At 35.8% G+C, this 27,837-nt stretch overlaps 1 protein-coding gene and 1 long non-coding RNA gene across 3 annotated transcripts; both read right to left on the bottom strand.

The window, feature by feature from the left end:
* Positions 1-1,725: 1,725 nt before the first annotated feature.
* On the bottom strand, positions 1,726-17,807 carry LOC100890729. Its single transcript, XM_030983442.1, has 9 exons — positions 17,669-17,807; positions 14,469-14,526; positions 13,904-13,973; positions 12,780-12,918; positions 10,744-10,864; positions 9,875-10,228; positions 9,175-9,288; positions 7,653-7,751; positions 1,726-4,875 (listed from the first exon to the last, which is right to left on the bottom strand). Exons 2-9 carry the CDS (start codon positions 14,518-14,520, stop codon positions 4,805-4,807), a joined length of 1,020 nt encoding a protein of 339 aa, XP_030839302.1. The 5' UTR covers positions 14,521-14,526; positions 17,669-17,807; the 3' UTR covers positions 1,726-4,804.
* Positions 17,808-20,877: 3,070 nt separating this feature from the next.
* LOC115923156 lies at positions 20,878-27,262 on the bottom strand. Of its 2 annotated transcripts, XR_004063827.1 has the most exons (4): positions 27,086-27,262; positions 22,127-22,203; positions 21,540-21,683; positions 20,878-21,005 (listed from the first exon to the last, which is right to left on the bottom strand). It is a non-coding gene; the product is annotated as an uncharacterized LOC115923156 (long non-coding RNA). The 2 variants fall into 2 exon arrangements; XR_004063826.1 differs by lacking the exon at positions 27,086-27,262 and having other exon boundaries at positions 22,127-22,286.
* Positions 27,263-27,837: the final 575 nt, after the last annotated feature.

The following is a 27,837-nucleotide window of genomic DNA, read 5'->3' as shown; positions in this document are numbered from 1 at the left end:
AACCCAAAGCATACACATTATGATTTTTAGTCCCCTTTTAAAGATAAAGTTGAGTTCAGGTCATGTGATTGCATTGTGAAAGAAACGGTGTGGAATATCAGAAAGAATTGATTATGTAGCATATAAGTATTGGTGTGTACTGCAAGGTTCTGGAGTCATCAAAATGAAAAGAAATTTGGCCCAGTCTTGGTAGAGGAACAAGCACTGCACACAGAAATAAGTACATGGGACTACACAAATATGTGGCATAAAAATCAGGCCTCATTTTTAAGCTGTTACTTGTCATATTTAGAATATTAAGACATTTGAAGAGCCATGCTTTTCAGGGAACATTTTTTCTCTGATGTTCTTCCACACTTGCAATGATAACGTTCACAAATTATTTTTCACCTCTTCCCAAAACTCAACCTTCTCTTTAGAGAAACTGCTCAAATCTATGGATATTTACAATGTCAGATAATATACAAACAAAAAATGTTTCTACTTAATAAAAACATACATACATTGAACATCAAGCAAAAAATAGGAATATATTTAGGATACAAGAACATGTATAAGTGAATTCAACTTAAAATGTATGATGGGTTGACCAAATTTATTTTAAAAAATAGGAATGTGATATTTGACCCAGGATTTCGCATATTCTATACAAATTTGTTGAGATCAATTAGTACCAAATGAATATCCAAATTGTAGATTTCAAATGGGTACAACTAGCAATTTGATGTCAGATTGGAATGTGCTTTACAAATGAACTGAACAAAAGAAAACAATGAGTCCTTAAATCGAGTACGAGAGTTTACAAGTGATATATAAACAAAAAGCGATCCATCAATAAATTGCAAGTCAAAATATCGTACAATCAGCTGGTATGACTTTCTACTTGCTACTTTGATGACATATTCTCTCAAAATGCCACAAGGTTCATATTTTTATCGGAACGGACGCAAAAGACTGCAAAATTTGCTGATCTTTTGTCAATATTTTCATAATTTCACTCCTATTCCAAAGAACTTTGTCTGTAGGTCATTGTATGTTCCACTTTCCATTGTAATATCAGATTTTCAAAATCTTAGTTTAAAAAAAATATGGATCTGTTCGCGAATTAAAGGTCATGCACGAACTATGGTCACAAACATATAAATGTGTGTTGTACAGTGTTTTTACAAAATGTACCTACAGTACAGTGTAAAGCTACAATCTGAAACATATAACCTTAACAAACCCTTTAAAACTAGGAGCAGTATATACATTTAAAGGTACTACGTCCCTTTTGCAGCCAACCTCAAATGCTGTAGAACTTTGCAGGAATTATGAATATGTCATGTATGTCCTATCTGTGAAATTTAAACGTTAGCAGTGTCCTCATATTCAAATTATGCAATGAAACCCGTTTACTTGCTAGACTTCAATGTCAGACACTATTGAGTGACTGACTGGCTGTTTTTTCTTCTTTGGTCATAACATGCATGAAAAGAGTTGTAAAGGGTACATGAGCATTTGTCTACATCAATTAAACTGATTGAATCTTTGCGCAGCATAAAACGTATGACCATTCGGTACAATTGTCTGAAAATCAAGACTATTACTTTTGGGCTCTATAGCCCTAAAGTCGATTTGACAATTAATAGTCGTTATTTTCCCACTGGAAGACATTTTCAAGCCCCACCTTTTTTAGGGAAGTTCTAAATTAGTATTATCTTTCAAATGCAGTTGGAATTTAACTTTTTCATTTTTTTGGCCTGCAAATGGGACATAGTACCTTTAAACCTGTATCCACCAAATAAATAGAATTTGTTTACAACCTCAAACATTAAGATACACTCTCTAAATAAACTACAAATTCACATCTGATCACGGGGGCTCCTTTAATAGGGAATGTTGTTGTAAAACTGTGATTTTCAAAATCTTACAGATATGGAACTGTCCGCGAATTAAGGGCACGCACAAACTATGGTCACACCACCTTACATGTACATGTGTGTTGTACAGTGTATTAACAAAATGTACCTACAGTGTAAAATTACAATCTGAAACATTTACGGTAACCATCACAAACCCTTTAAAACTAGGAGCAGTATATACATTTAAACCTGTATAGAAAGACCACCAAAAGGAGATATAAAAAGTAGTCTCTCTAGCTAGGTACATGGGCTTGACATGTTTACATTAACACATGTTTTAGGGGAAACATAATATATGTTAACCAACCTCAAACATTAAGATACATTCACTCTCTAAATAAACTACAAATTCACATCTGATCACGGGGGCTCCTTTAATAGGGAATGTTGTTGTAAAACTGTGATTTTCAAAATCTTACAGATATGGAACTGTCCGCGAATTAAGGGCACGCACAAACTATGGTCACACCACCTTACATGTTCATGTGTGTTGTACAGTGTATTTACAAAATGTACCTACAGTACAGCGTTAAGCTACAATCTGAAACATTTAACAATCACAAACCCTTTAAAACTAGGAGCAGTATATACATTTAAATCTGTATAGAAAGACCACCAAAAGGAGATATACAAAGTGTTCTCTCTAGCTAGGCACATGGTCTTGACATGTTCACATAAACACACATTTTAGAAGAAACACAAGATGTGTTAAAGCATGTTTGACTGTACATCATTCATACTTATACAGTAGGGTTAAGTAAACTACATGTATTATCAAGACGTGTTGTATACAAATATACACTGTCTTGAGAGGTTCTGGTTAAAACTACTTGAGGTTTCCAACTGGTTTTCTAACGAATCCAAATTCATCTTACTCTAGCTCGAACTAGCTCTAACGTCAACGATTAACATATTTTACAGTGTCTCAAACGTTAAACGAACAATGTTTCAAACATATTCACATCCTTCAATGTTTCATTCATCCACAACAGTTCCATTTTAATAGCTGTATGGTGAATTTTTACAACAAGTAGACCAAATGAAACATTGAAGAATGTATTATTAGCTGAGGCTATACAGGTATTGCGGCTCAGCGTAAATTGCATGACGTGAGCGCCGTGACACCGCGGGAGTTGCCCGCTGGAGACATTTGAATTCCCGTATGCATGCTGAATTTTCAACTCCCACATAGTACTCCCAAATAGTACTTCTACTTCCAAACAGTACTTCTACTTCCAAACAGTAATTCTACTTCCAAACAGTACTTGTACTTCCAAACAGTACTTGTACTTCCAAACAGTACTTGTACTTCCAAACAGTAATTCTACTTCCAAACAGTACTTGTACTTCCAAACAGTACTTGTACTTCCAAACAGTACTTCTACTTCCAAACAGTAATTCTACTTCCAAACAGTACTTGTACTTCCAAACAGTACTTGTACTTCCAAACAGTACTTGTACTTCCAAACAGTACTTGTACTTCCAAACAGTACTTGTACTTCCAAACAGTACTTCTACTTCCAAACAGTACTTGTACTTCCAAACAGTACTTGTACTTCCAAACAGTACTTGTACTTCCAAACAGTACTTGTACTTCCAAACAGTACTTCTACTTCCAAACAGTACTTGTACTTCCAAACAGTACTTCTACTTCCAAACAGTACTTGTACTTCCAAACAGTACTTGTACTTCCAAACAGTACTTGTACTTCCAAATAGTACTTCTACTTCCAAACAGTACTTGTACTTCCAAACAGTACTTGTACTTCCAAACAGTACTTGTACTTCCAAATAGTACTTCTACTTCCAAACAGTACTTGTACTTCCAAACAGTAATTCTACTTCCAAATAGTACTTCTACTTCCAAACAGTACTTGTACTTCCAAACAGTACTTGTACTTCCAAACAGTACTTGTACTTCCAAACAGTACTTCTACTTCCAAACAGTACTTGTACTTCCAAATAGTACTTCTACTTCCAAACAGTACTTGTACTTCCAAACAGTACTTGTACTTCCAAACAGTACTTGTACTTCCAAATAGTACTTCTACTTCCAAACAGTACTTGTACTTCCAAACAGTAATTCTACTTCCAAATAGTACTTCTACTTCCAAACAGTACTTGTACTTCCAAACAGTACTTCTACTTCCAAACAGTACTTGTACTTCCAAACAGTACTTCTACTTCCAAACAGTACTTGTACTTCCAAATAGTACTTCTACTTCCAAACAGTACTTGTACTTCCAAACAGTACTTGTACTTCCAAACAGTACTTCTACTTCCAAACAGTATTTGTACTTCCAAACAGTAATTCTACTTCCAAATAGTACTTGTACTTCCAAACAGTACTTGTACTTCCAAATAGTAATTCTACTTCCAAATAGTACTTCTACTTCCAAATAGTATTCCTAAATAGTACTTTTTCAGAGCAACTATAAAAAAGTTTAAATGATTCTGGTCACGTAAAGAGCTCTCAACCAATCAAAAAACAATAAATTTTGTATGCAGGATATAACACCCATGGGTGGTATTCTGATCAGCAAGATTTCATCTCCCAAATATGTAGGTAATCTCAGACCACTTTATATCTCAGATTTTATCTTTAATTTCCTCTTAATCTCTTTCTTCTCCTGAAACTATAGTAATAAACATGCGCGACTCTAACGCTATTGCCCATCTCATTTTAGGTGAAAGTTGGAAAAAAAAATGAAGATACGGAAGGGGCTATTATATCTTTCCGATTTACAGGGAGATTACAGAATTGCTAATGTTTAATACCCAACTGAAAAATAAAAGAAAACTCCCTCCCCTAAAAAAAAAAAAGGAACAAATGATGAAAAAAAAGGCCTTGAAATTTAAAGAGAAAACTTGGTGGCTCCTTCATCATCTCCTCGTTCAGCTTTAGATAGATCGTTCAGGACAAAATGGTCCCTTCCCGATGTCATCCATGGGTACTTGTTCCATTGATTTGTCTGCATACAAGGGGTTAAACATAACAGTGAAATTTGAATCCCACAAAAATGTGGAGTAAGGGTGGGGGATTTAAGCACAAAAAGATTTGAAAACTGATTTTCTCAATCAGTTGTATTTTGTTCTCTTGAAATTGTCCCCTATTCTACCTGAATATTAAGGTGACACCAACAAACAGCACAAATTGAGGATAATTTAAAGGTAAAGATTAGTTATGGTCATGCGATTGCATTGTGAAAGAAACGTTGTGGAATTGATCAGAAAAGGTTGATCATCTAGCATCTAGCATCTGTAAGGTTCTGGATTCATCAAAATGATAAGAAATTTGGCCCATTCTTCGTAAAGTTACAAGCACTATACACAGAAAGATGTATATGGGACTACCCTATATCTCTCACAGACCATGAGAGAAACAAATTTACCAAATATATGAATTAATAGGCGGTTTCCCGGCAAATTTTGTATCATCATGTATTAGTCAAAACATATTCTTTCACATGATTGGTAATGAGAGCTTCCATTTCATTTTTTGAAATTAGGGCGTTTCCAATACTGGTCTTTACCTTTAATATAATAAATAGTAAAATGTGATACAATAAAATTCAAATGTCTTCTCTTGTATAATTTGTAGAGGTTATATTGAATGTTTTTAATAAATGAAATTTCCAAAGTTATTGTTGATTTTAATATCAAAAGAAAAGTCTGTTTATGCAAATGAAAGACAAAAAATTGAATATTATTTGAAGAAAAATAGGATACACAAACATTTTTTGTTGTTGTCACCATTAGTGTTTCAAAGTTCTTGTTACTACATCGCATTTGAAAAAAGTACACACTTTGAAAATATCCCCCAAAATGATATTTTCATGACATCTGCATGATTTTTTCATACAAAAATATTGATGAGGGTCTATTCAATCAGATGGCACTCAAAGTATCAACAAAATATCTTGAGTAAGTCCTGGAAAATTTAGAAAAACTTAAGGAAAATTGGTTTGCACAAAAAATGTCTTGAATTGGAGCAATTAAAGTGCACATGGGCATCAATTGCAGTTGCTCTGCTAACTGTCAATCAGGCGCGGGGCTAGGGTGCAATTAAATCCTTGAAAAGTCGTAAAAGCTTTTGAATTCGTAGCTCTGTTCAAAGAGAGGAGAAATCATCAAAATTTCACCTTAGCTTATCTCCCTTATTTTGGCCCAAAAAGTCATGAAAATTTCAGAGCACATACAGATTAATATTATTCTCCAAATAAATTTTCATTCAAAACTGTTGGGTGTTTTTAAAGATATGTACTTTTCTGTTTCAGAGGTGGGTGAAAAGAGGCAAAAAATGTTTTGCCATGGGTTTGTCCATGACATTGCCTCCTCTTTTTTTCCAGACATAAAAAAAGGGGCTGTAATTGACTTTTCATCTGGAGATTTCTTTAAAAAGGGGGTGTTTTTTTTTCTACTCTCTGTATGGATTCACGAGAAATTTAAAAAGGGGGTTATAAAATATCTTGAATATCATAGATCGGGGGTTACATTGAGCAGTGTTCCGATTTTAGGGGGTCTCTAAGTCAGGAAAAGCCAGGGAAAGGGGGGATCGGAAATGTTGGCAGCCCTGAGATAGAGAGTTGCTTTCAAAGGGAGGGAACAAGCCTACGCGTACCCTAAATAACACTGAGGGGGGGGGGGGGCGGGGTGCATGCACTTGCACATTACATAGGAGATTATTGTCTCCTCTGCACTGAATATATATTTTTGTCTTTAGCATTTTGACAAAATGTAATGCAGTACGAAAGATGTACAGAAGTTGTTCAATATTTATAAAATAAAAACATGTAATTTGTTTCCTATGTTTGGAACATCTCTTTCATCTAATTTTCATGATTCTTTGCTGTCTGGAGCAAGTGGGAAACATGCAGTGTAATTAAGGCATCTTTCACATCCATGTTTAATTACATAAAACAAAGCATTACCTTTGCAGGTAATAGGTTTCCTGGCTTTGCTAAATTTCTAATTCAACATGCAACACCTTGTTTCTTGGGTATGTGAGTTTAAGATGAATTACAAATTTAGAGAAGAAAAACATGTGAAAATGATAGGATCTTTGCTGTCCCTTTATTCAATCATTCCAATTAACACTGTCTAGAAAAAAGTGAGTACTGATGCTGATGATCTGTGCTAGAAAGACATCACCTGCAAAGTCATAGGCGGTGATGGGGCAGTGACGTATCCAGCATTGGGTGAAGCTAGTGTAGCTTCTTGAAGAGCCAAGAAAAACTTAGTGACTTGTTATATGGGTACAAGAAAGGGGCTGCCCAACATTTACTGAACCAAAGTCTTGGGAGGATGCCGCCCCTCTCCCTTATCAATTTCTGGATATGCCACTGGGGGTATATATGCACGGCTAGGTTCTAGTATAGGGTTAAAGATCAAATGCCTGCTTTTCACTTTGATCCAATACAAGAATGAAACATTTTTGTGCAAACAATTTTTTGCAAGCTTTTCGAAATTAGCCGGTGCTCACTCAAGCATACAATATTGCCAATAATTTAAGTGCCATCTGATTGAATAGACATTCACCAATAGTTCATAATATATTATGCAGATACATGCATCATGAAATTCAATTTTTTTTTTAAAGGATATTTTCAATGAGCGTACTATTTTTGATATGCAATGTAGTAGATTCTATATCTTGAGGACACAAAAAGAAAAAAGAAGAAAAAAAGAAAGAAAAAACCAACCTAATAACAAATCAAGCTCTACTACTATCCCTGCCGCTTAAACTTACTTCTGCAACATAGGAAGTAGGCCAGAGTTAAGATCACAATTATGGCCAGAATTATGGCCAGAATTATGGAGGCATTCTTCCAGTATGTAGAATCGGAACCTGAAGAAAAAAAAGGAATAGCAATTTTAAAACACACAATCTTTAAAACCAAATGAATATATAAGTGGTAAAAATTACATGAAACATGTATATATGCACCAGTTTTAACAAATTGCTCTCAAGAGATCATTAATATAATATCTTTTGCATCTTGCATAATCAATCAAGCTCATCAAAATCTGACGCGGAAGAACAAACTTAACTATTTCAACTAGATGGATGTTCAACTGCATGCAGTCGAAAATGATGCCTCCGCCATAGAGCGATTTTACAAACCAAAACAGAAGCAATTTTAAAAATTAAAGTTTGATGTAATCCATTAACAGATTCTCAGAATATTATGATTACAAGCTATTTTTCTACAGTAGGCTTGCGGTTGCACGGCATGTGTGAGAGGGGGAGGATTGGGGAGTCCTGAAAAGGACTGTTGGTGTAGTCATGAAAAAGACTGTTGGTTATCTTTCTTAGCTTATAGTTCTAAGGAGAACTATAGCGCTGGTTGGAGAGGATGGGTGGTAGGAGTGCCTCAAACTGTTTTGAACAGGTTGACTATCCGTCGTCAGGAGCCTACTAAGCTCACTGTATATCTACATCACCATGCAAGCCGATACTTATAAGCAGCATCTAAGCTATTTTTCATATACATGTATGACCCTTTGAACTTTGACCTCATGACCCTAAAAGCTAATCAGTTCATTGGCTCTGCAAGATACATACATGACCAGAAAATAACCAGAAAACATAATAATAATAATAATACATAAGATTTATAAGGCGCCAAATCCACTTGACAGTCAAATGCTCAAGGCGCAGCTACTTTGTAGCGGAGGCATATAAAGGATACTGTATTCACCGTATGCGCTTTTAAGGTTTGCTGTAATGAATATACTTGTAACTTTTCTGAGGAAAAAGAATATATGCAGAATCATTATTCTCTTGCTTTCAACCTCTGAAATATAACTATCAATGGCGTATCTGGGGTTGGCAACAGGTGAGAGCTTTTTACATTTTTGGAGGTGTATTCTCACAAGTCGTACAACTCAATCAACATGGCAAAATACATGGGAGATGGGGAAGCAAGGAAATTGTGAACTTTGGAGAGATAGGTTTCCTTGCTGAGTAATCAAATATGTATAGGAGTAATTTTACAGATTAACTTCAGCAATATGATGATACATGATGGCAATTAGTTATGAAAATTCAATTAACTCAACAGCAATTTCAATAACCTGTAGTATATCTTATGACAGAAATCATGGTAAGATTACGCTAGAATTAATTATTAATGCCAAAATTGACATTTCTACAAGTTCTAGTACCACTTCTGTTGCAAAGATTGTGCAAACTACATGCAAAATTCACATACACTATCCCAACTTTTACTTTAATAATTATTGTAATTAATTTGCGAACATGCACTTACCGATTTCGCAGTTAGCTCCGTTGTAGCCTTTTGCACAGTTGCAGGTGTATGAGTCATGTCCATCCACGCACATTCCTCCGTTCACACACGGGCTAGATGCGCATTCATCAATGTCTAAAAATAATATACAAATTATGGTTTTATCATCATTTTTAAATATTTGTGCAGCTGTTATCATCAATTTATTGATGTTGTCACATATATTATATACATGGTTGAAAAAATAACACTGCTGTCAGGTGCAAGGCTTTTTTCCATCGGTCTGTACATGTAAGGTATATCCACAAATATGTACCCAAACAAAACTATAGATAAATAAGGTTACAACCAACATACCAAGGATTACACAGATAAAATTAGAGAAAAAATTTACAATGAAGGAGAGGAAAATTATGATGTGCAATATTATCAGATTATCATCTAATAATTCTTGTTTTCTTATAAAACTTTTGAAAATAAATTTGCCATTTTTGTTGTTGTTAATACAAAATGATTACCGTAGCTAATGACAGGTAAATAATAAGAAAGAACATAAAAAAAAATTTATGAACATTTTTAATTGTATGCAACAATAAGGTGTAGGAGTTATTTCACAATCTTCTTTAACGGCTGACAATTAGGAATAACGATATCCATTCTATTTGTTGAATGTCATTCTCCTTTAAAAACACAACAATATCTGTTGAAGGGAAAATATTACCTTGATTCTTGTACACGACCAGAAAGTAAAGGGAGAAGTTTCCTGGGGCTTGTTGATAGATGCAGAATCTTGTGTGGTCATGGGTCAGTTTTGATCCATCTACAGCAAGGTGAGTGTGAGTCTCATTTTCAAAGATCCGCAATCCTCCACACTCAGTCTTACTCTTGTCCCCCACGACAACGTTGCAATTTTGATTATTTTCCACAAAATCTGAAGTACAGTTGTAGCTTCTAGGGTGATTTCCACCACTTGCAAAGATCAAGTAGCTTTGGGCTTGAGGAACTGGGTCAGTGGCAGCTATAGTCTTGTTGGTCGCTATAGAAACATACCTAGAGGGCTTAAGTTTAACTTCAACTGTAGAAAGTCAAGAAAAATGAAAAAACAAAAACAAATGTTTTAATAAAATTAACAAGATCAATGCGATTGCGTATCAAATATGCCTCTGCCTAAATTCTGTTTAAGATACTGGCTTGACTTTTTCTTGGAAAATCACAAAGAGAACCAAATGCCTATATATATATGTCATTTGATCTTTACGACCTTTGTCCTTTGACCTGAAATTGATTGGATTTCTTTGGATCTCTCTGACATAAAAACAACGACTACAAAGCAGACATATTCTAATTCATAAAAATTGTATCTCCCGTTGGTTACCAGATCTCACCTCTATCCTTTCTTCTGCCATGAATGAAGATCCTTTTCCTTCGAGACATTTGTATGAACATGAACGTTCACAACACGTTTGTCTTTGTGCATAAAACAACCGGGTACTTGAACATTACATGCATATACATTTCTTCTATTACAAACTTTTTGCTTGAATCTTGTTATTTTAACTATTTAAAATGAATTTTAAACACAGTTCATACCTCCTTTTCCATAAGCTCCTGATAACAACATTCCAAACGTTATTAAAAGGTACATCCACTTGTTCTTGGGCTCATAAGCATTCAGGATGCAAACCTTGGCTGCCAACTCGGTGATCCATGTCTGTGAAAGAAAAATACACAAAAGGCATTACTAGTTTTACTACCATTATAATAACTTAGGTGTCAACTTGTAAAATGTAAATATTCATTGAAACCACCATCCAACATCACTTTCTCATAATTTACTTCATGCCTTTTTAAAAATCCTTTCAGTAAAATTGTTTCTCTTTTGCCCTACCAGGTGTCAAAATAAAATGCATTGATTAATGTTTTTCCTAGCTGCGTGAATATTCATGCATAGCTTTCCATTTGCCCTCTGAACTCTCTAATTCTTATTCAGATGCGAAGTCTGGATGCGCGCATTCCTTTTCCTGTGTTCCGTCATAGGAATGTAGATATGCAAATTTAACACAAGCGCTCATGTGACTGGGTTTGGGAGAGTGTGAATGTGTACGTGTTATACGTTAGCGAGAGTGGTGGGCAGAAGCCATTTTGTTGCGAGTAGAGAAGGACCTGCTGTGTCGCCCTTGGGGAGGGAGTACGTATGACAGTGAAGGGAGGATTTTTGGGCTTGCTGTTCAGAGCGAGTGTGGTCCTCTTTTTTATTGCTGCTTTCTCATTCTGCTGTTGAGAGCGGAAAGGGCAGACGACCGTCCTTTGGACACGATCCCTCCGGGAGGCAGGCAACGGGGTCTTCAATCTACAGAATAACTGTAAGTCTTACCTTTAAGCTCAATTTTCACTTTATTCACATTTATGACCCAGTTTTATGCCCTATAGTGTAAACAAATGCCTGGAGAAATGTTTCTAGATGTTGCATATGAATATTTGTCCTTAAGTAATTTAATTGGGATTTGTGTCATGTGAAACGACACAATAGATGTTTGAAATATTTATTGTTTTTGTAAGTGCCTTTTTTCCGGCAGACACGGAAAGTCAGCCATTTTGAATGTCAGCCATGCTGGAAGGTAGCCATCTTGAATTTTGATGCAAACAGAATGCATTAACTGTTTCCGTTATAAACATATTTCTAAAAGTCAGAAATAATTTGAAATGTTATTAGCATTATTTACAAAGGCTGGTATGAGATACTGGAAAGGAAGTTTCTGTCTTTAGATATGTTAAAGCTAACTGATTTTGTGTATTTCTATTAATGATGTTTAAGTCAACATTGTATGTTTATATTGTGAGAAAGTCCTTACATTTTAAGAACATTTGTTGATGTATTTTTGTATCAAACTAATATGATAGGATACCATGTTTATTATTGTTTAATAATTGTATTACAGCCGTTTAGGGTGGTGATCAACCACATTCCATTGATCGACTCTACGAAGTACAAGAGACCGTTTTAGACTGTTTTCTACCCTGCAATATGGTGAACTCATCACGAGCCATCGAGCCATTCGACCCAGTTCTCGTCCTACATGATTCCACGGTCATCTAACGCGGTGGACATTTTCGCGCACACAATCGTCTGACGCGGTGGACTTTGTCACGAACTCCAACGTTCGTAACGCGTTATCCTTTGAACGAACACTGGTTTAGTATAATGGCAGCCTTAATTTAATTGACCCTCTTAGGAAATAATAAGCTGATATATTTTTGATTTGTCAACGCTCAATATTTGTGAATTTATGTTGCATCTCGTTGTATTGTGTAATTAAAATCCACACTATCATATTACAACTCATTCCTTGATTGATTGTTTTTATATGTGTGTATCGCCACTTAGCCAACCACAATCCTTGTGACACCAGAGAAACGGTTTTGGACTTGGTGCCTGGGTATATGATAATGACTTCTAGGATATCGGCACATTATTGGCAGAGCTGCCAACCTCCAGAACAGAAAATCAGTAATCACAAGGCTCAAAATCAGTAATTTCCTATGCAGCGCTATGAATCTAAAAATAAACAAGCTTTGATGGGTGCAAAAATACTGAATAATATACATGTATGTACATTTGCAGATACCTTGCGTTTGCGTTTCTTATTTGAGCATGGAAGTGACCTATCCTTCCCCTTCGATGTATTCTGTTCTGATGCAGCAATTTCTTCTGATTTCTCCTTCAAGCCTGGGGAATTCTTCCGACTTTCTTTCTCCTCACATGGGCTGACAAATAAATAAAAAATTGATACTTAACAACAAGTGTCAGAGTATCACTGCCATGTACACCAATCAAAGTTACCAGACTAAATTAAGGAAACAATTCTGTTAAACTTTCACCAATAGACAACTTCTAAATTGACAATGAATATATGCATGTACTATATTTGCCAGGTATCTTAAAAACTTGCAACAGAAAATATAACAATACAAATAATACCATGAGTCCAATAAGCCCCCGCCTAAATTCAGTTAAGGTCCTGGCTTGAATTATTATTGGAATATCATGATGAGAACAAAAAAGCCTTTAATTATAAGTCAATTGATCTGTATGACCTTAGAACTTTGACATGACAAGCTGAAAATGTCCTCACTTGTCCCCCAACACTGATGCATACTAGTAACAGGTTTGAAATTGCGCTTCAAAATTATCATGAAGTCCTCAAAAAGTAAAAATCTTTGAGTGACCGATTTTTTCCATACTCATTTTCCCCATTAGATGGTAGTGTTATAAAAACCGTTGGGAAAACGGTTTTTGAAATTTCAATTTCCAATCACAAATATAATCTTGATAATCAGCGAACGTAGCCACGATCGGCAGTGATTTCAAAGTTGTCTTGCCTTCTGAGCAAATTTTTCCATGTACCATGCTTTATAGGGTTTGTTGGGAATTTTACCCAAGTCACATCTCTCATACAGGGATATCTCAAAAAATGTTTTCATTCAATATCGTGCGACCAGCACACAACAGATTCACAGAATTGCACCATATTTCAACTGACAATTCAGTTTCTAAAAGTAGAAAATTTCTTCTGATATATGTACTATCAAATGGAACCAAAGATGAAGTGAGAGGTACCATTTGTTTCAAAGTGTCAAACCAGCAAATAAGTTAATTCATAATGCAAATATTTGTGTTTCTCAAGATTTGTCAGGTCTAATTTCAAACATCCTTCATCATTTGGTGCAAGTTTTTATATAATCTACTAACCTGCTTCTTTTCAGGGAGATCAGACATGGCCACCCATGTGCTGTTTCTTCAGGTCCCTCTTTTACCACCCCTTGAGATTAGAATAAAAGAAGAAAACGGAAAACATTAGCACAGGCATACATATCACAAACCCAACCTTTTCAAAGCTTAGTAAAAGACCTGATTCCATTTACAATGTAGGTTATGAGATTGTTATAAGGCCTAATCCTCAATGGTCAATAAATAAAGTATCTCTCATGTCATTAACATGTCCATGGGACTACATTTGCAAGAGATACAGGGAAAAAAAAGAAGAAAAAAAACTTAATAGTTTGGGCTGTTGTTATTATGCAGGTTCCTGAAGAGCAAATTATAGAAATACCAACTTATTAAGAACTGCAAAAAACAAAATACCAAGATCAGTTTAACCAACCTAATTCCTTATTGGACAGAATTTTCTTTGTTCATTACTCCGCTATAGTAGATTTTTCTTCATATTCACACAATGTAGTCTTGAAATTTCAATTTCAAATGTTTAAGATAGACATATTTCCAATTACATCAGGTGATGCTACATGTATCTTACCATCAGGGGGGGCATTTTCACATTTCTTCTCGGGATCGCTTGTCTTTGCCATGGTTATCTAGAACGGAAGGATAATATGTACTTTAGTTATGAATCAATAAACACAATAGTAATATGTACTTAAGTTATAGATCAACAAAAAACATAAACTGTACTAAAAGATGGATGCAGCACAGTTAACAAAGAAACAAAATACACAGGGTTGAAGAAATAACAAGGGAAACGTTCTCTGGGTCTCGCCTGCATTACGCAATTCAATATGATGAACAAGGGAAACGTTCTCGGCGGTCTCGCCAGCATTACGCAATTCAATATGATGAACAAGGGAAACGCTCTCGACGGTCTCGCCTGCATTACACAATTCAATATGATGAAAAATTGAGGTTGGAACATTATTTATAGGCAGGGTGGCCCATTAGCAGGCCCCCTAAAAATGAAATCCTCTGAATAAAATCAGCATTTTGAAGTGACTATTGACTAAGAATCTTGAACAAATAGCAAAAATTGATTCATTTATTCTCATATTAAGTTGTGAAAACATAATCCAAGTCTACTAACCTAAATTTCCTAAAATGACCTTTGACCTTGTGATACTTGATAACCCTTGGGTACAAGTTTCATGCAATTTGAACGAACACTTTTGAAAATATGCTAAAAATTCAAAATCTTGATGTTGATGCCACAAAAAAGTCTAAGTTTGTTGAGCTAAAATGACCTTTGACCTTAACTTAGTGACCTGAATTTTACTCACATGATTGGGGATACTTGATAATCCTATAGTACAAGTTTCATTGACTAAGGACTTTTACTTTTAAAATTATATCAAAAATTCAAAAACTTAACCTTAGGTTTAAGTTTTTGATGTTGACGCCACCGCCGTTATTTCAACTCAACATACCAATACTGACAACTACAAGGTCCGTATCCGGACACCTACCCCCTGGACATCCATCCCCGGATAACCATGGCATCCCTAGTCAAGTACACCCTCGGACAACTACCCCCTAAGTAAGGCAACCTCCCACTAGGATTACCCCCCCCCCCCCCCCCGGAACAATTCCCCTCGGTCAACTATCCCTTTATAGGACAACTATCCCCTGGGATAGGTGTCCGGTGGGTGGATGTCCTAGAGGATGGTTAATTGTCGTAGGGGTTAGTTGTCCGGGGAGTAGTACTTTATATGTGTTTGATGACTGACAAAATTTATTAAACACTTTCTTTATAGTCATATGCATGAATTGAAGAGACAGAGCCCTTCTCAACCTCTTGCATATTCAGCAGTTTCGAGCAAACGGTGCTCTATATCATGAATATTTCATATTTGCTCCGTCGCTACCGTGCATGCGTACTTCCTCTTTGCTACATGTATGTTGAATCCACGATACAACATGAATCAATGAATCGTCGGATTAGGATGAAGAATCATCCTTTTTCCCAGCGAAGACTTCTTCAAATTATAAGTTCAAGTGGTTGGAAAGACAGTCTTTAGGCTTTAAGTCTAAATTGTAATTATAGACTAATGGGTACATTGCGAAAAAAATGTGACCCAACCCGCTGTTTGATTTGTTTCCAGAAACTGACTCTCGAGCTCTGACGCCTTCGAAATCGGAGCTCCCTGGAGTCAGGCCTCTCGCCAAGAAGTTAAAAAGGCGTGGCGCGATCCGAGGGAAAATTTGACTCCCCCCCCCCCAAAAAAAAAAGGAAAAAAAAAAAGAAGATTCAAATTTTTTTTGTTGTTGATTTTTTAAATGTTTTTCTTTACATGTAAGTTCACATGTATTACTGGTACAGGCGGTCTCGCCTGCATTACATAATTCAAAATGATGAAAAAGTAAGGTTGGAACATTATTTATAGGCAGGGTGGCCCATTTACAGGCCCAAAAAATGAAATCCTCTGAATATAATCATCATTTTGAAGTGAATATTGACTAAGAATCATCAGAAGAATTATTTACTATTAATTGTAGGGGGAGGGAATCATATGCCTAGTAGTAATATGTAAGAGGGAGTTGAAGACGATTTGAACTTTGAAGTATAAAGCCGTCATCAAGTGACTTTGTACATGCTTGCAATTAGTTTTTTCTCGCATATGGCATTCAGAGACGCCAAGTTCAAAGATGGGCAAAGCATGACATTTTCATGATTCGGCACGCAAGCGCGCGTGCGAGGGTATAACACACGTATAAGGTATAGCGTTTTTTTCAAAATCTAGCGCACGTGTCGTGCGTAAGAGCATTTCCAGACCCTCCAAATGCGAGATGTCACGCCTAATGCGTGATACTTGGTAGCTCTGGGCATTGCAGAAAAGGAACGAAGAACTAGAAAGGAAGAAACAAACAAATTGAGAAAGAAAGAAAGAATGAAACAATACTGAAGAAAGTAGAGAAAGAAAGAAATGAAGGAAAAGTTGGAAAATATCTCTTTCTTTGGCAAGCTCTGTATCCTGTACAAAAGTGGTTCAGCATGCGCAGTAGCATTGTAAGGTAATGGTTGTCTTTTTCAGCCATACGGCTGCGTCTACGTTTTCCTTAAAAAGGGGTGTTTTTTCAATCACTGATCGCACAAAACCTCCAAAAAGGGTACCTTTTAAGATCACAGGTTTCGGCGCTATTGTAGTTCCGTAGATTTATCCATTTTTTTTTTAGCAGTTTCATATCCATTCTTAGCAAAGGAAATTTACCCAATTTTTCACTCATTTTATTCATAATCATATAGACTATCACATTTTCCACCTGAATTTGGATTTGGATCGAAATCGGAAAGCCTCCGTTTAAGGCTTCGATGTCGACGTCGTCGCTCAGTACCGTCTCTACGCTATAGCTTTGCAACTCAAACTGAAGCTAGTCTATATCTAGATCTAGCCTAGTAGTATAGGCATAGGTCTAGCCTATATCAGTCCAAAATTATGCAAACTTCTTGTATGGTTTATGCATAGAGATACGATTGTAGTCTAGATCTACATGTATATTAATAAGGTTTATGGTATTATGCGCATGCACGATACCATAACCCATACGAGAAGTTTAAAAGACATTTTGCCTGAAATACCGGCATCAGGAAAGCCATCTAAATTTGTCACAAATTAGCGACAAACACACCAAATTCAGCGCTGCAATGACGCAAAAAACGGCGTAGAATTCAACTTTTCATCCACCAAATGAATTCAGACACTTTCATTGTACAATCTTCAATAGGCCTACCTGTATCACCGTTATCGCAAATAATAAAATCACCTAGACCTATCTATAAGGTACTTGGTACTTGGTTGTTGTTCCTCCAAAATATTCCTAGACCTAGTGGAATTTAAACTGGAGGTCGTGGTGGCAGAGGGTGGACTTATTTCGAGGGTGGACTTTTTTGCTGAGTCACGTCAGTCAGGGATACTAATGCCGAATCGAGATCATTCCATGCTCTGAAGACTAACAATATGGTAGGGTATTCTGCCCGAAATAATTAGGCAGCCAATAATTAATAGAACCTAGCAAATGTCTTACCAGAGCGATACAGCTTAATTAGCTCCCTTTTCACGTGTAACGTGTGACTTTACGATCTCTACTACTACTAGTCTACACGTGGTGCCGGTGTTGTCCTCTGAATGGCACTTCCGTAATAATATTATGCTGCTAGCGCGCGTAGAGTATACTATATAGGAAATACGGCCAGGTGGTAGGCATTTGCCGGTACGCGTCTTATTTTTTCGTACCACGGCGAGCCCGGATTCCTGTTTTATCATGAATATTCATTAGGCAGGGCCGGGGAAAGTCTCGATTCTCTTGAATATTCATGTATGATCGAGGCATGCGCAGCATCGAATATCGTGTGTAACAAGTACGTTGGATTAATGGCAGGCCTATAATATGACATAGAAAAGCAATGTCATGGTCATTTAGATAATACAGTCATAAATGCTGTGTTTAATTACTAGTAAATGCCAAAATGTCAGTACCGGTAGACAAGATATATAGCATATATTTCAAGTAAGAGTCTTGATAGGCAATTTGTGAGTAGCCTAGGCCTACTTTTCTGAGATTAATGGGAGTCTAGTTCTTTTCATGAATTGGTAAATAATCAGTTCTAGGTTTGCTTTTTAAATATTACAAGCAGAGGTTGCATTATGGTATTGAATATGTGATACAGTATTATAAACTGTATAAAATAGATAACAAGAATAGGCCTACATACAGACATTTATCAAAAATAAAATACTTGTGTATTGCACTTAAATTATTTCTATGATCTATGCTCACTTAACTGCATAAGGAAGAAAAGGAAGAAAGAAAAATGGGATTAGAAAGAAGAATAACAAAGTTAAAAAGTAAAATATATATAAATAATAAATGAATGGAAGAAATAAAGAATACGGAATATATAGATACCAAGGAAGAAAGAAATAAATTGCAAGAAAATTGAAATGAAAAGAAGACAAAAGAAAAAGGGAAAGGAGCAAGATAATATTGATACCATATCTTCAATCTTGTTTTCTTTTATCTTGCCTCTTGTTTTTGTTTAGGCCTAGCTACCATTTTTTCCTTTCCTTTCTCTTTTTCTCTTAAAAGTTCTCTTTAGTTTCTTTCTAAAATAATGAGGGAAGGGGGGGGGGGGGGTGGGGGACTCGATGATAATTCATCATTTGAAGGTTTACAATGTGAAGTCCACGATTTATATGCACCCACTGAAGAAAATCCATGTACAGGGTTGCTGCAGGAACCCCAGCACCCACAGATCCCACGCATGATGAGACAAACTCGAGAGAAAACTACACATTCTTTCACATACATTGAAGAAAAAAAAGAAGAAAAAAAAATCCAAGATCGGTTGAACTCTTTTTGACCCCTCCCCAGGACGTCGATCAATTACATGTATGTGCCCCCCCCCCAAACTCTGGCTACGGCCCTGGCGATAATTACCCACTATTCAAATCTGACAGGTGCCCCTTTTTCTTCAACAAATGCCCCTTTAACTTCATAATAAGTGCCACTGTTCCATTTTCATTAGTGCCCCTTGTGATATCTGATAAAAGCCCTTTCATTTTTTTTACTTTGACACGCGTCCCCTTAAACTTTCTAACAAGTGCCCTTTTACCTTTTGATATGTGCCCCTTTCCCTGTTTAATAGGAGCCCCAACCCCAACCCTTTCTCATAAATGCCCCTTTGACACATGCCCCCTTTTCCTTTTTGTATAATTCCCCTTTTCTCTCTTTCTCTGTCTTTCGAAAACTATCTTCTGCAAGGTTTGTTCTCTTGACTGAGCAACCTGTTGCAATTCCTTTCTGTCTCACTTTCAGTCGTACTTGTTGCCACTCATTTGCATTCACTCGTTATCAACTACCATCAACCATTCCATATTCACTCCATTACTGTCCACATTTCAATTTCATTCTCTTCACTCTCCCTTTTTGCAGCCTTTCCAGGAGCTTTGCTAGAAGTAGAACATTTTTAATGTAGAGGCCAGAGAAACCGGAAAGTATGTTAATCATTTTATTCAAATATCTAACTTGAAAAAAAGGAAAGTGAAACATTGTTTAATTACAATATATTGACATAATTTTGTTAAAGAAAAAAAATTTGAATTAACACTGGAAATTTGTAATTGGTTTGCCAGCCCCCCCCCCCCCCAAAAAAAAAAAAAAAACACTCAAAACACAACAGTGGTACCAGGGTTTTTGTTAGGAGGCCCATGTACTGTATAATTTTTATTATTAAGAATAGTTTTCTCTTTTTTTATTAATTTGACATTGGCATACCGTAAATTTCACCAGGAACCCCCTCCCGACACTGCCATTACTTCTACAAACAGTAATGCTATAATTCAAAATTTCACTTTCTAAATCCTTCTAATATAAACATATAATCATATTTGTACAGAGGATAAGATAAGAGGATAGCAAGCCCCCCCCCCCCCCCCCCACTCCCTGTTTTCTTTAGTTGGGAAGCATCGAAACATGATTCTATGAAAGCTACCAGTTTGGATACGAAAGGCAATGAGGATTAGCAGTTTCCATATTTAATGCATTTAGAGTGTTGTCTTTCAAACCTTCTTACATACAATACTTGAAGTAGCAATAATTTCATAATCTACAAAACTTCCCATACAGAAGTCCATAGAGGTAAATGAATTTTAACATGTATAATTATAATCAAAATATCATTGATTAATTCAATTTTTGATATAGACTGATAGACCTTTATCAATCAAATTTGAAGGAGAATCTTTCTGCCCAGTCCTCAGTTTCATCCTATAAGATGGTAGTTGACATTGTTAGAATTTTAATGTTTATTCGTTGAGGATTAGTTATCTTTAATTATTTGAAAGTCGACAAGATGATAAACTTCATTAGCTTTATTGAATGTAGTATTCTACAAACATATAATACAAATAACAAATAAATATCATGTAAATATTCCAGTTTAAACCCATCTCTATTGTCCCTTTCATTATATGAGGGTGGCATCTTTAAGACGTAGTCTCGTGTAGATATCTTCTGCATCCATCACTAAAGTTGTAGCCTAGTTTTCAGAAAAAAATATAACCCAAGTCTGTTGAATGGAAAAATGAAATAAGATATAAAAAAATCAACAATGACTAATAACATACACCCTGATACCTGCTCAGAAAAAGGAAGGACTGAAATTCACTTGGGGTTCTAGTGGGCAAACCTAAACTATTTTTTGTACAAGACTAGTTTAAATACTGACCGCATCTTAAATTATTACTGATGATCCCATTAAGACGATAGGCCTGCTGGAGCTCGGATCAGACAAGGTATGAAATAAGTAATACAATGTAATACAACTCGTGCTCATACCGGTAATTGAATAATACTCGGTTAAGTATGGGACATAAAATGACCAAACAACTTTGACCAGAGAATGTACTGGAAATAATGCTACTGAAACATACGTAATGTAGACTTATATTTCATCTATATTGACATTTAATTTTTAATCTAAATTACAATTGTGATATTAAGTCAATTATTCTTTTACAAGTCAACTGACAATGAAAAATATCTGTTTCAGATCTATAATTTTCTCCATGACATTTGTTCCACAAAAATGTATTGGGGGTACCTTCATGTATATTAGCACACTTGCTCGTATGAAGTGTAGTAGACCCGCATCTCTAGATATGATCCCGTCAACATCTGTTCTTTGTTCCTCTCCCGAGTTTGCAAACCAGAATGCCTTCATCATCCACTGTAGAGAGGCATCATCCTACATGAGAGAAAACAACGTAGGTACATGTACTTCAATTAAAAACTGATACTGATGGATACATATCAACCATAATACATCCTATAAACAGACTTTTATCAATCTTATTTTGTATTCTTCTTCATCTTCATTGCTCAAGAAGTGAAAGTACCCCTTACAAAAAAATAAAAAATGAGGGGTCCTGTGTATACCCTACATGTAGTGCTTACAATGTGCATTTGATATGGCTCTTCTAAACACAGGACCTCCTGTAAATAAGGACAAATTTTCCTTTGTAAACATAGAAAGAAAAGACATCAATATTTGTATACTAGGTGCAGAACTAGAATAAAATATACCCTCCACTATATATGCTTGCAATGTCAACTTAGTTCCATTTCCTTTTGAGTGAATTAATAGGTGGTCGTTTAATATGTGTGTGCTAAATAACCTGGTAACTGTACCTGCATGGGACTTTCTGCTTCATCTTGCAAATATAAGAGATGTTGTAATGTCCTCCTTCCAGCTCTTCAGTTTCAATCTTTTGGAACAAAAAGAAGAAGAAAATCAATACGACAATCAAGGCATCCCTTTCTCCTTAACAAAATAAAATAGATCTAGCATAATTCAAATTAATAGATATTTTTATGTCATGGTTGGCCTTAATTTTAATATGGTGTGGAAATCAACATTCCTATTTAATGAACCACAGTACAAAGTAAAACTAAATGGAAGATTTAACTTGTGCATCAAACAGTGGTTTCTATGGCCTATGAACACGAAGCAGTACTAAGTAGAATTAGTTTATTATCAAGTTCAAGTTCAAGTTTATTCAAACCAATCAAACACAACATTTTACAATCAATTGACACAAAAGAAATAAAAAACATGATAGGTTTGGGACCCCGGAGAAGCAGAGCTTGTGATAAGGGGCCCCTTAAAAGGTACATAAACAAAAACAAAATAACAGTATTTAGAATAACCGATGACAAAAACATATTTACAATGATAACTAATGAGTAAATATGGGAACAGAAAAAAAGATAACACACATACACATACACACCCACGCACACACACACAGACACACCCACATACACACATACACACATGGCTTTCCAGGATTTACTTTAACATATTTTGTAATCTCTCAAAAAGATATTCTCGACATGTATGTTTAAACATAGGTAGTGTTGGACTGGATCTGATGTTTTGTGGCAACTTATTCCATTCTTTGATACAATTAATTACAAAAGAGTTCGAAGCAGTTTGTGTTCTCGCAAACGGCTGATGGATAAGATTTCTCTGACGTGTGTTGTACGAATGGACAGTCGAATTAACAATAAACGCATCTTTTAAAAATGAATTATTTTGAGCAGATTGAGATTTGTACATGAATATCAAACAATTCATGGAGACTAATTCATCAAGAGGCAACATCTGAAGTTGCACAAATAAAGGATTACTTGGACTTCTGTAATTTGAATTTGTAATGAGCCTGATAGCTTTCTTCTGAAGGACTATTAACTTGTTTATATGGCTCCTATACGTATTTCCCCATGCAACATTACAATAAGTTAAGTGAGGCATAATGATAGCATTATAAAGAGTTACTAAAGTTTGCTCTGGTAAAAAAAAGCGTAACTTAAAAATCACACCAACACTCCTCGAGACCTTGGTACAAACATTGCTGAGGTGATCTTTCCAAGTTAAATGATCATCAACTGTAACTCCAAGAAACCTTACATTTTGACTCCGGTTGATCAGATGACCACCTATTGTCAGGGGGTCAATATTATCTGGGATTCTTTTGCCCCTTGATCTAAAAACAACATATTGAGTCTTACTAGCATTTAACAAAAGTTTGTTGCAACAAAACCACTTAAATATATTGTGAACTTCATTATTTGCAGACAAAATCAGATTATGCATGTCTTTGTGGTGAGAGAGCAAGCAAGTATCATCAGCAAAAAGTGAATAAGTAAACAACTGAGATGAGTTTATAATATCATTAATATAAATCAAGAACAATAAGGGGCCCAGGACTGAGCCTTGGGGTACGCCATATTTTACCTTCCTAGATTGTGATTTAACTCCATTAACCACTACATACTGTAATCGATTATGTAAGTAATTTTTAAACCATTTCAAAGCTATCCCACGAATGCCATAATGCTCAAGCTTGCTTAATAATATATCATGATCAATAGTGTCGAATGCTTTCGATAAATCCAAAAACACACCAAGACAAAACTTCCCAGCATCAATTGCATTTATAATAGTGTTTACCAAATTCAAGACACCCATACTTGTAGAGCAATTCTTTCGAAAGCCAAATTGTTGTGGGATCAGAATATCATGAAGTCGAAGGAAGTCATCCAACCTTTTATACACTATTTTCTCTAGAATTTTTGAAAATATGGGTAACAAAGCAATTGGTCTATAATTCTCAATGTTCTTACGATCATTCTTCTTGAATACAGGGATTACTTTAGCTATTTTCAATTTGTTTGGGACAATACCCTGAAACAAGGACTTATTAAAAATATCACACAAGGGTTCAACAATGCATTGAATACAAGTTTTAATGACTTTTGGGGAAATGTCGTCAGAACCGCATGCCTTGGATGGTTTTAGAGTTAAAACAAAGTTAGAAATTTCATGAACAGACGTTGGTCTAAAGTACAAGGACGAGGAGTGATTCTGCACTGACAAAAATTGTTTGTATGATGTTTGGACAGGAGGAATTTCCTTGTTTATTTTAGAGGGCAAATCAATGAAATATTCATTAAAATATTTTGCTTTTTGTAAGTCTGATTTTAACAGTAAATCATTATGATACATATCATTTGGAAGTGGCGTCTTCTTCCCCCTCCCAAGCAAACCATTAATATGAGACCAAGTCTTTCTAATATCATTCTGAGTAGTTCGAAAAACATTATCATAATAATCCTTCTTACTTTGACGAACAAGGTTTGTCAACAAGTTTTTATAGTCAACATAACTTTTCCGATTAATCTTATTTTGGTTCTTAATATATGTATGATAAAGCTTATGTTTCTGATTAATAGATTTCAGAAGACTTGGAGTAATCCATGGTTTCCTGCATTTCTTCTTCACACTCAATTCAACTAAAGGGAAATGTAAATTATATAAGTTATGTAAATTATAACAAGAAGAGGTGGACTACATACCATATAAGCAGAGGCGGCGCTCCAAGAGGGGGGGGGGGGGGGCAGAGTGCCCTCCCATTTGGTCAAGTACCCTAAAAGTGCCCCTTTTTGCATAGGAAAAGTGCCCCTTTTTACATAGGAAAGTGCCCCTTTTACTCTGACAAGTGCCCCTATTAAGTTTTTAAAGTGCCCCTTCCCCTTTTAATAACTACCCCTTTTAACTTGGATAAGCGCACCTTATATCTTCACATGTGTTCCCTTTCATTTTTAATAAGTGCCCTTTTTCTTATAAGTGCCCCCATTTAAAAATAGGCCCTTTCCCTTCTCATAAATGCCCCTTTTCATCTACATGTATGAAAATAGTTCCTTTTCATTCTCTTAAGTGCCCCTTTTCATCTCTTGTAAATGACCCTATTCACTTCTGAGAGATACTTGTTTTACTTTGACAAGCACCCCTTCCCCTCCTAGTCAGTACTCTTTTCATCTCTTATAAATGCCCCTTTTATTTTGACACGTCCTCCTTTTCCTTCCTATATAATGCCTTTTTTCCTTATAAGCACCCTTACCCCTTATCATAATTACCGGTACCACTTTTCGTCTTTGATAAGTGCCCCGTTTATTTAAACATGTGCCACTTTTTCTTTTTAATAAGAGCCACTTCCCCTTCTCATTACCCTTTTAACAATGATATGTACCCTATTTCCTTTCTTATAAAGAACCTATCCCTTTTTCATAAATGCCCCTTTTCACTGCTTATAAATGCCCCTTATCAAAATCTGATGGGTGCCTCTTTTCCGTCGACAAATGCCCATGTTCTTATCATCCCTGGTGCATGCCTCTTTGTTTAGGTGTAAGAAGTGCCCCATTTTCACCTCTGATAATTAGCCTTTGTACTTTGACACATGCTTCTTTTCTTTTCTGATAAGTGTCTTAACCCTTTCGATAAGTGTCCCCTTTTCCTCTCATCATTAAACGTGTCCCTAATTTCAAGCGACTAAAAGCAATTTCCCACAAAGCTCGCTCGCTACGCTTGCCCATAGTTATAGATGTTATAATTATGTAACTTATCACAGATCTATTCAGTCTTCCGTTATGAGATTGTGCTTATATAACCCCATCAGGATTGGGTTTTCCTCTTTATAAGATGTAATTTTTCGCACTGCAAGCCAAAAACTGCAAAGTATGATACTTAAGCAATATCTTAAATGCTGTATTAAGAGAAACAAATATTGAAATCATCCCTGATAATGTAATCACAAAATAGGGGTATATACCAATGTCAAAAAATGGTATATTTTCCCTCTGAAGGTGCCCTTTTTTCAAGAAAGTGCCCTTTTTGTTGGTGCCCCCCCCCCCCCACTTTGGAAGTTGCTCCGCCCAAAGGCTCCGCCGCCTCTGCGTATAAGTAAACATAATTGTCGACTACCCTAGGGGTCTTCTCTTATACAACGTCCAACAAAAAATAGATTTATCAAATGAACTGCACACTTTGGAGAAGAAAAAATCTTTATTATAGGTCTAGATCTAGAAAAGTTATGACAACTTGACAAGCACACTGGACACACACAACATCTGAACATTAAATAAATGAATCCTATTCCTAGGTCTAGTTTGTTTGTTTTTGAATATTTTTATTAATAAGTTCCAGGTTTACGTCTAAATGAAATATGGTTTGGAGCCGTTTGATTATCCATGGTCACAAACAATTTTGGTCTAAAAGTTGACACGCACCAATGATGCACTGAGCGAACGGATAGCACTTAGTCTTAGTAATACTAGTATAGCCAACAGAGTCGACATCTACTAAAGTAAAGATATAAACACGAATTAACCCTCTTGGATTATTAAAGAAGTCATACTTCATTGATTATTTTAAGGTGTAACGTTAAATCTAGATTTAAATTCAATGGATGATTGGTGAATTAGATTCACGATGACGATCAAATTTGGAATAAGACCTGATCAGAAAGTTTTATCTTGATGCAGATGAGCACCGAAATTCCCCAACGTGGGCCTGCCGGAACCCCGGGGCTCTAAAGGGTGACATGAAGGCAAACCGCAGTCAAACTACTTCACGACGATGAAAATCAAAGTGCAATTTCAAGAGAAATATTTTCCTAGCCTTTTCCCCACAAATCTGTTGAGAACAGTCTCAAAATGTAAAGAAATTACAGTAGATCACGAATTACAGCTTTTTCAAATTAATGACTAAATTCTCTTAATCTACTGATATTTCAATCAATTACTCACCCATATGCATTCTCCGTGAACTAAATCTTCTCACTTTGTGCGAGTATAGCGCGCGTCGTGCATTCCCACCTCGATACGAATATTTAAGAGAATCGAGACTTTCCCGGACCCTGCCTAATGAATATTCATGATAAAACAGGAATCCGGCCTCGCTGTGGTACGAAAAAATAAGACGCGTCCTGGGGAGGGGTCAAAAAGAGTTCAACCGATCTTGGATTTTTTTTTCTTCTTTTTTTTCTTCAATGTATGTGAAAGAATGTGTAGTTTTCTCTCGAGTTTGTCTCATCATGCGTGGGATCTGTGGGTGCTGGGGTTCCTGCAGCAACCCTGTACATGGATTTTCTTCAGTGGGTGCATATAAATCGTGGACTTCACATTGTAAACCTTCAAATGATGAATTATCATCGAGTCCCCCACCCCCCCCCCCTTCCCTCATTATTTTAGAAAGAAACCAAAGAGAACTTTTAAGAGAAAAAGAGAAAGGAAAGGAAAAAATGGTAGCTAGGCCTAAACAAAAACAAGAGGCAAGATAAAAGAAAACAAGATTGAAGATATGGTATCAATATTATCTTGCTCCTTTCCCTTTTTCTTTTGTCTTCTTTTCATTTCAATTTTCTTGCAATTTATTTCTTTCTTCCTTGGTATCTATATATTCCGTATTCTTTATTTCTTCCATTCATTTATTATTTATATATATTTTACTTTTTAACTTTGTTATTCTTCTTTCTAATCCCATTTTTCTTTCTTCCTTT

The sequence above is a fragment of the Strongylocentrotus purpuratus genome, unplaced genomic scaffold (genome assembly GCF_000002235.5).
Source record: "Strongylocentrotus purpuratus isolate Spur 01 unplaced genomic scaffold, Spur_5.0 spur5_scaffold_13, whole genome shotgun sequence".
NCBI lineage: Eukaryota > Metazoa > Echinodermata > Echinoidea > Camarodonta > Strongylocentrotidae > Strongylocentrotus > Strongylocentrotus purpuratus.
This window is presented reverse-complemented; position numbering and strand designations above follow the sequence as displayed.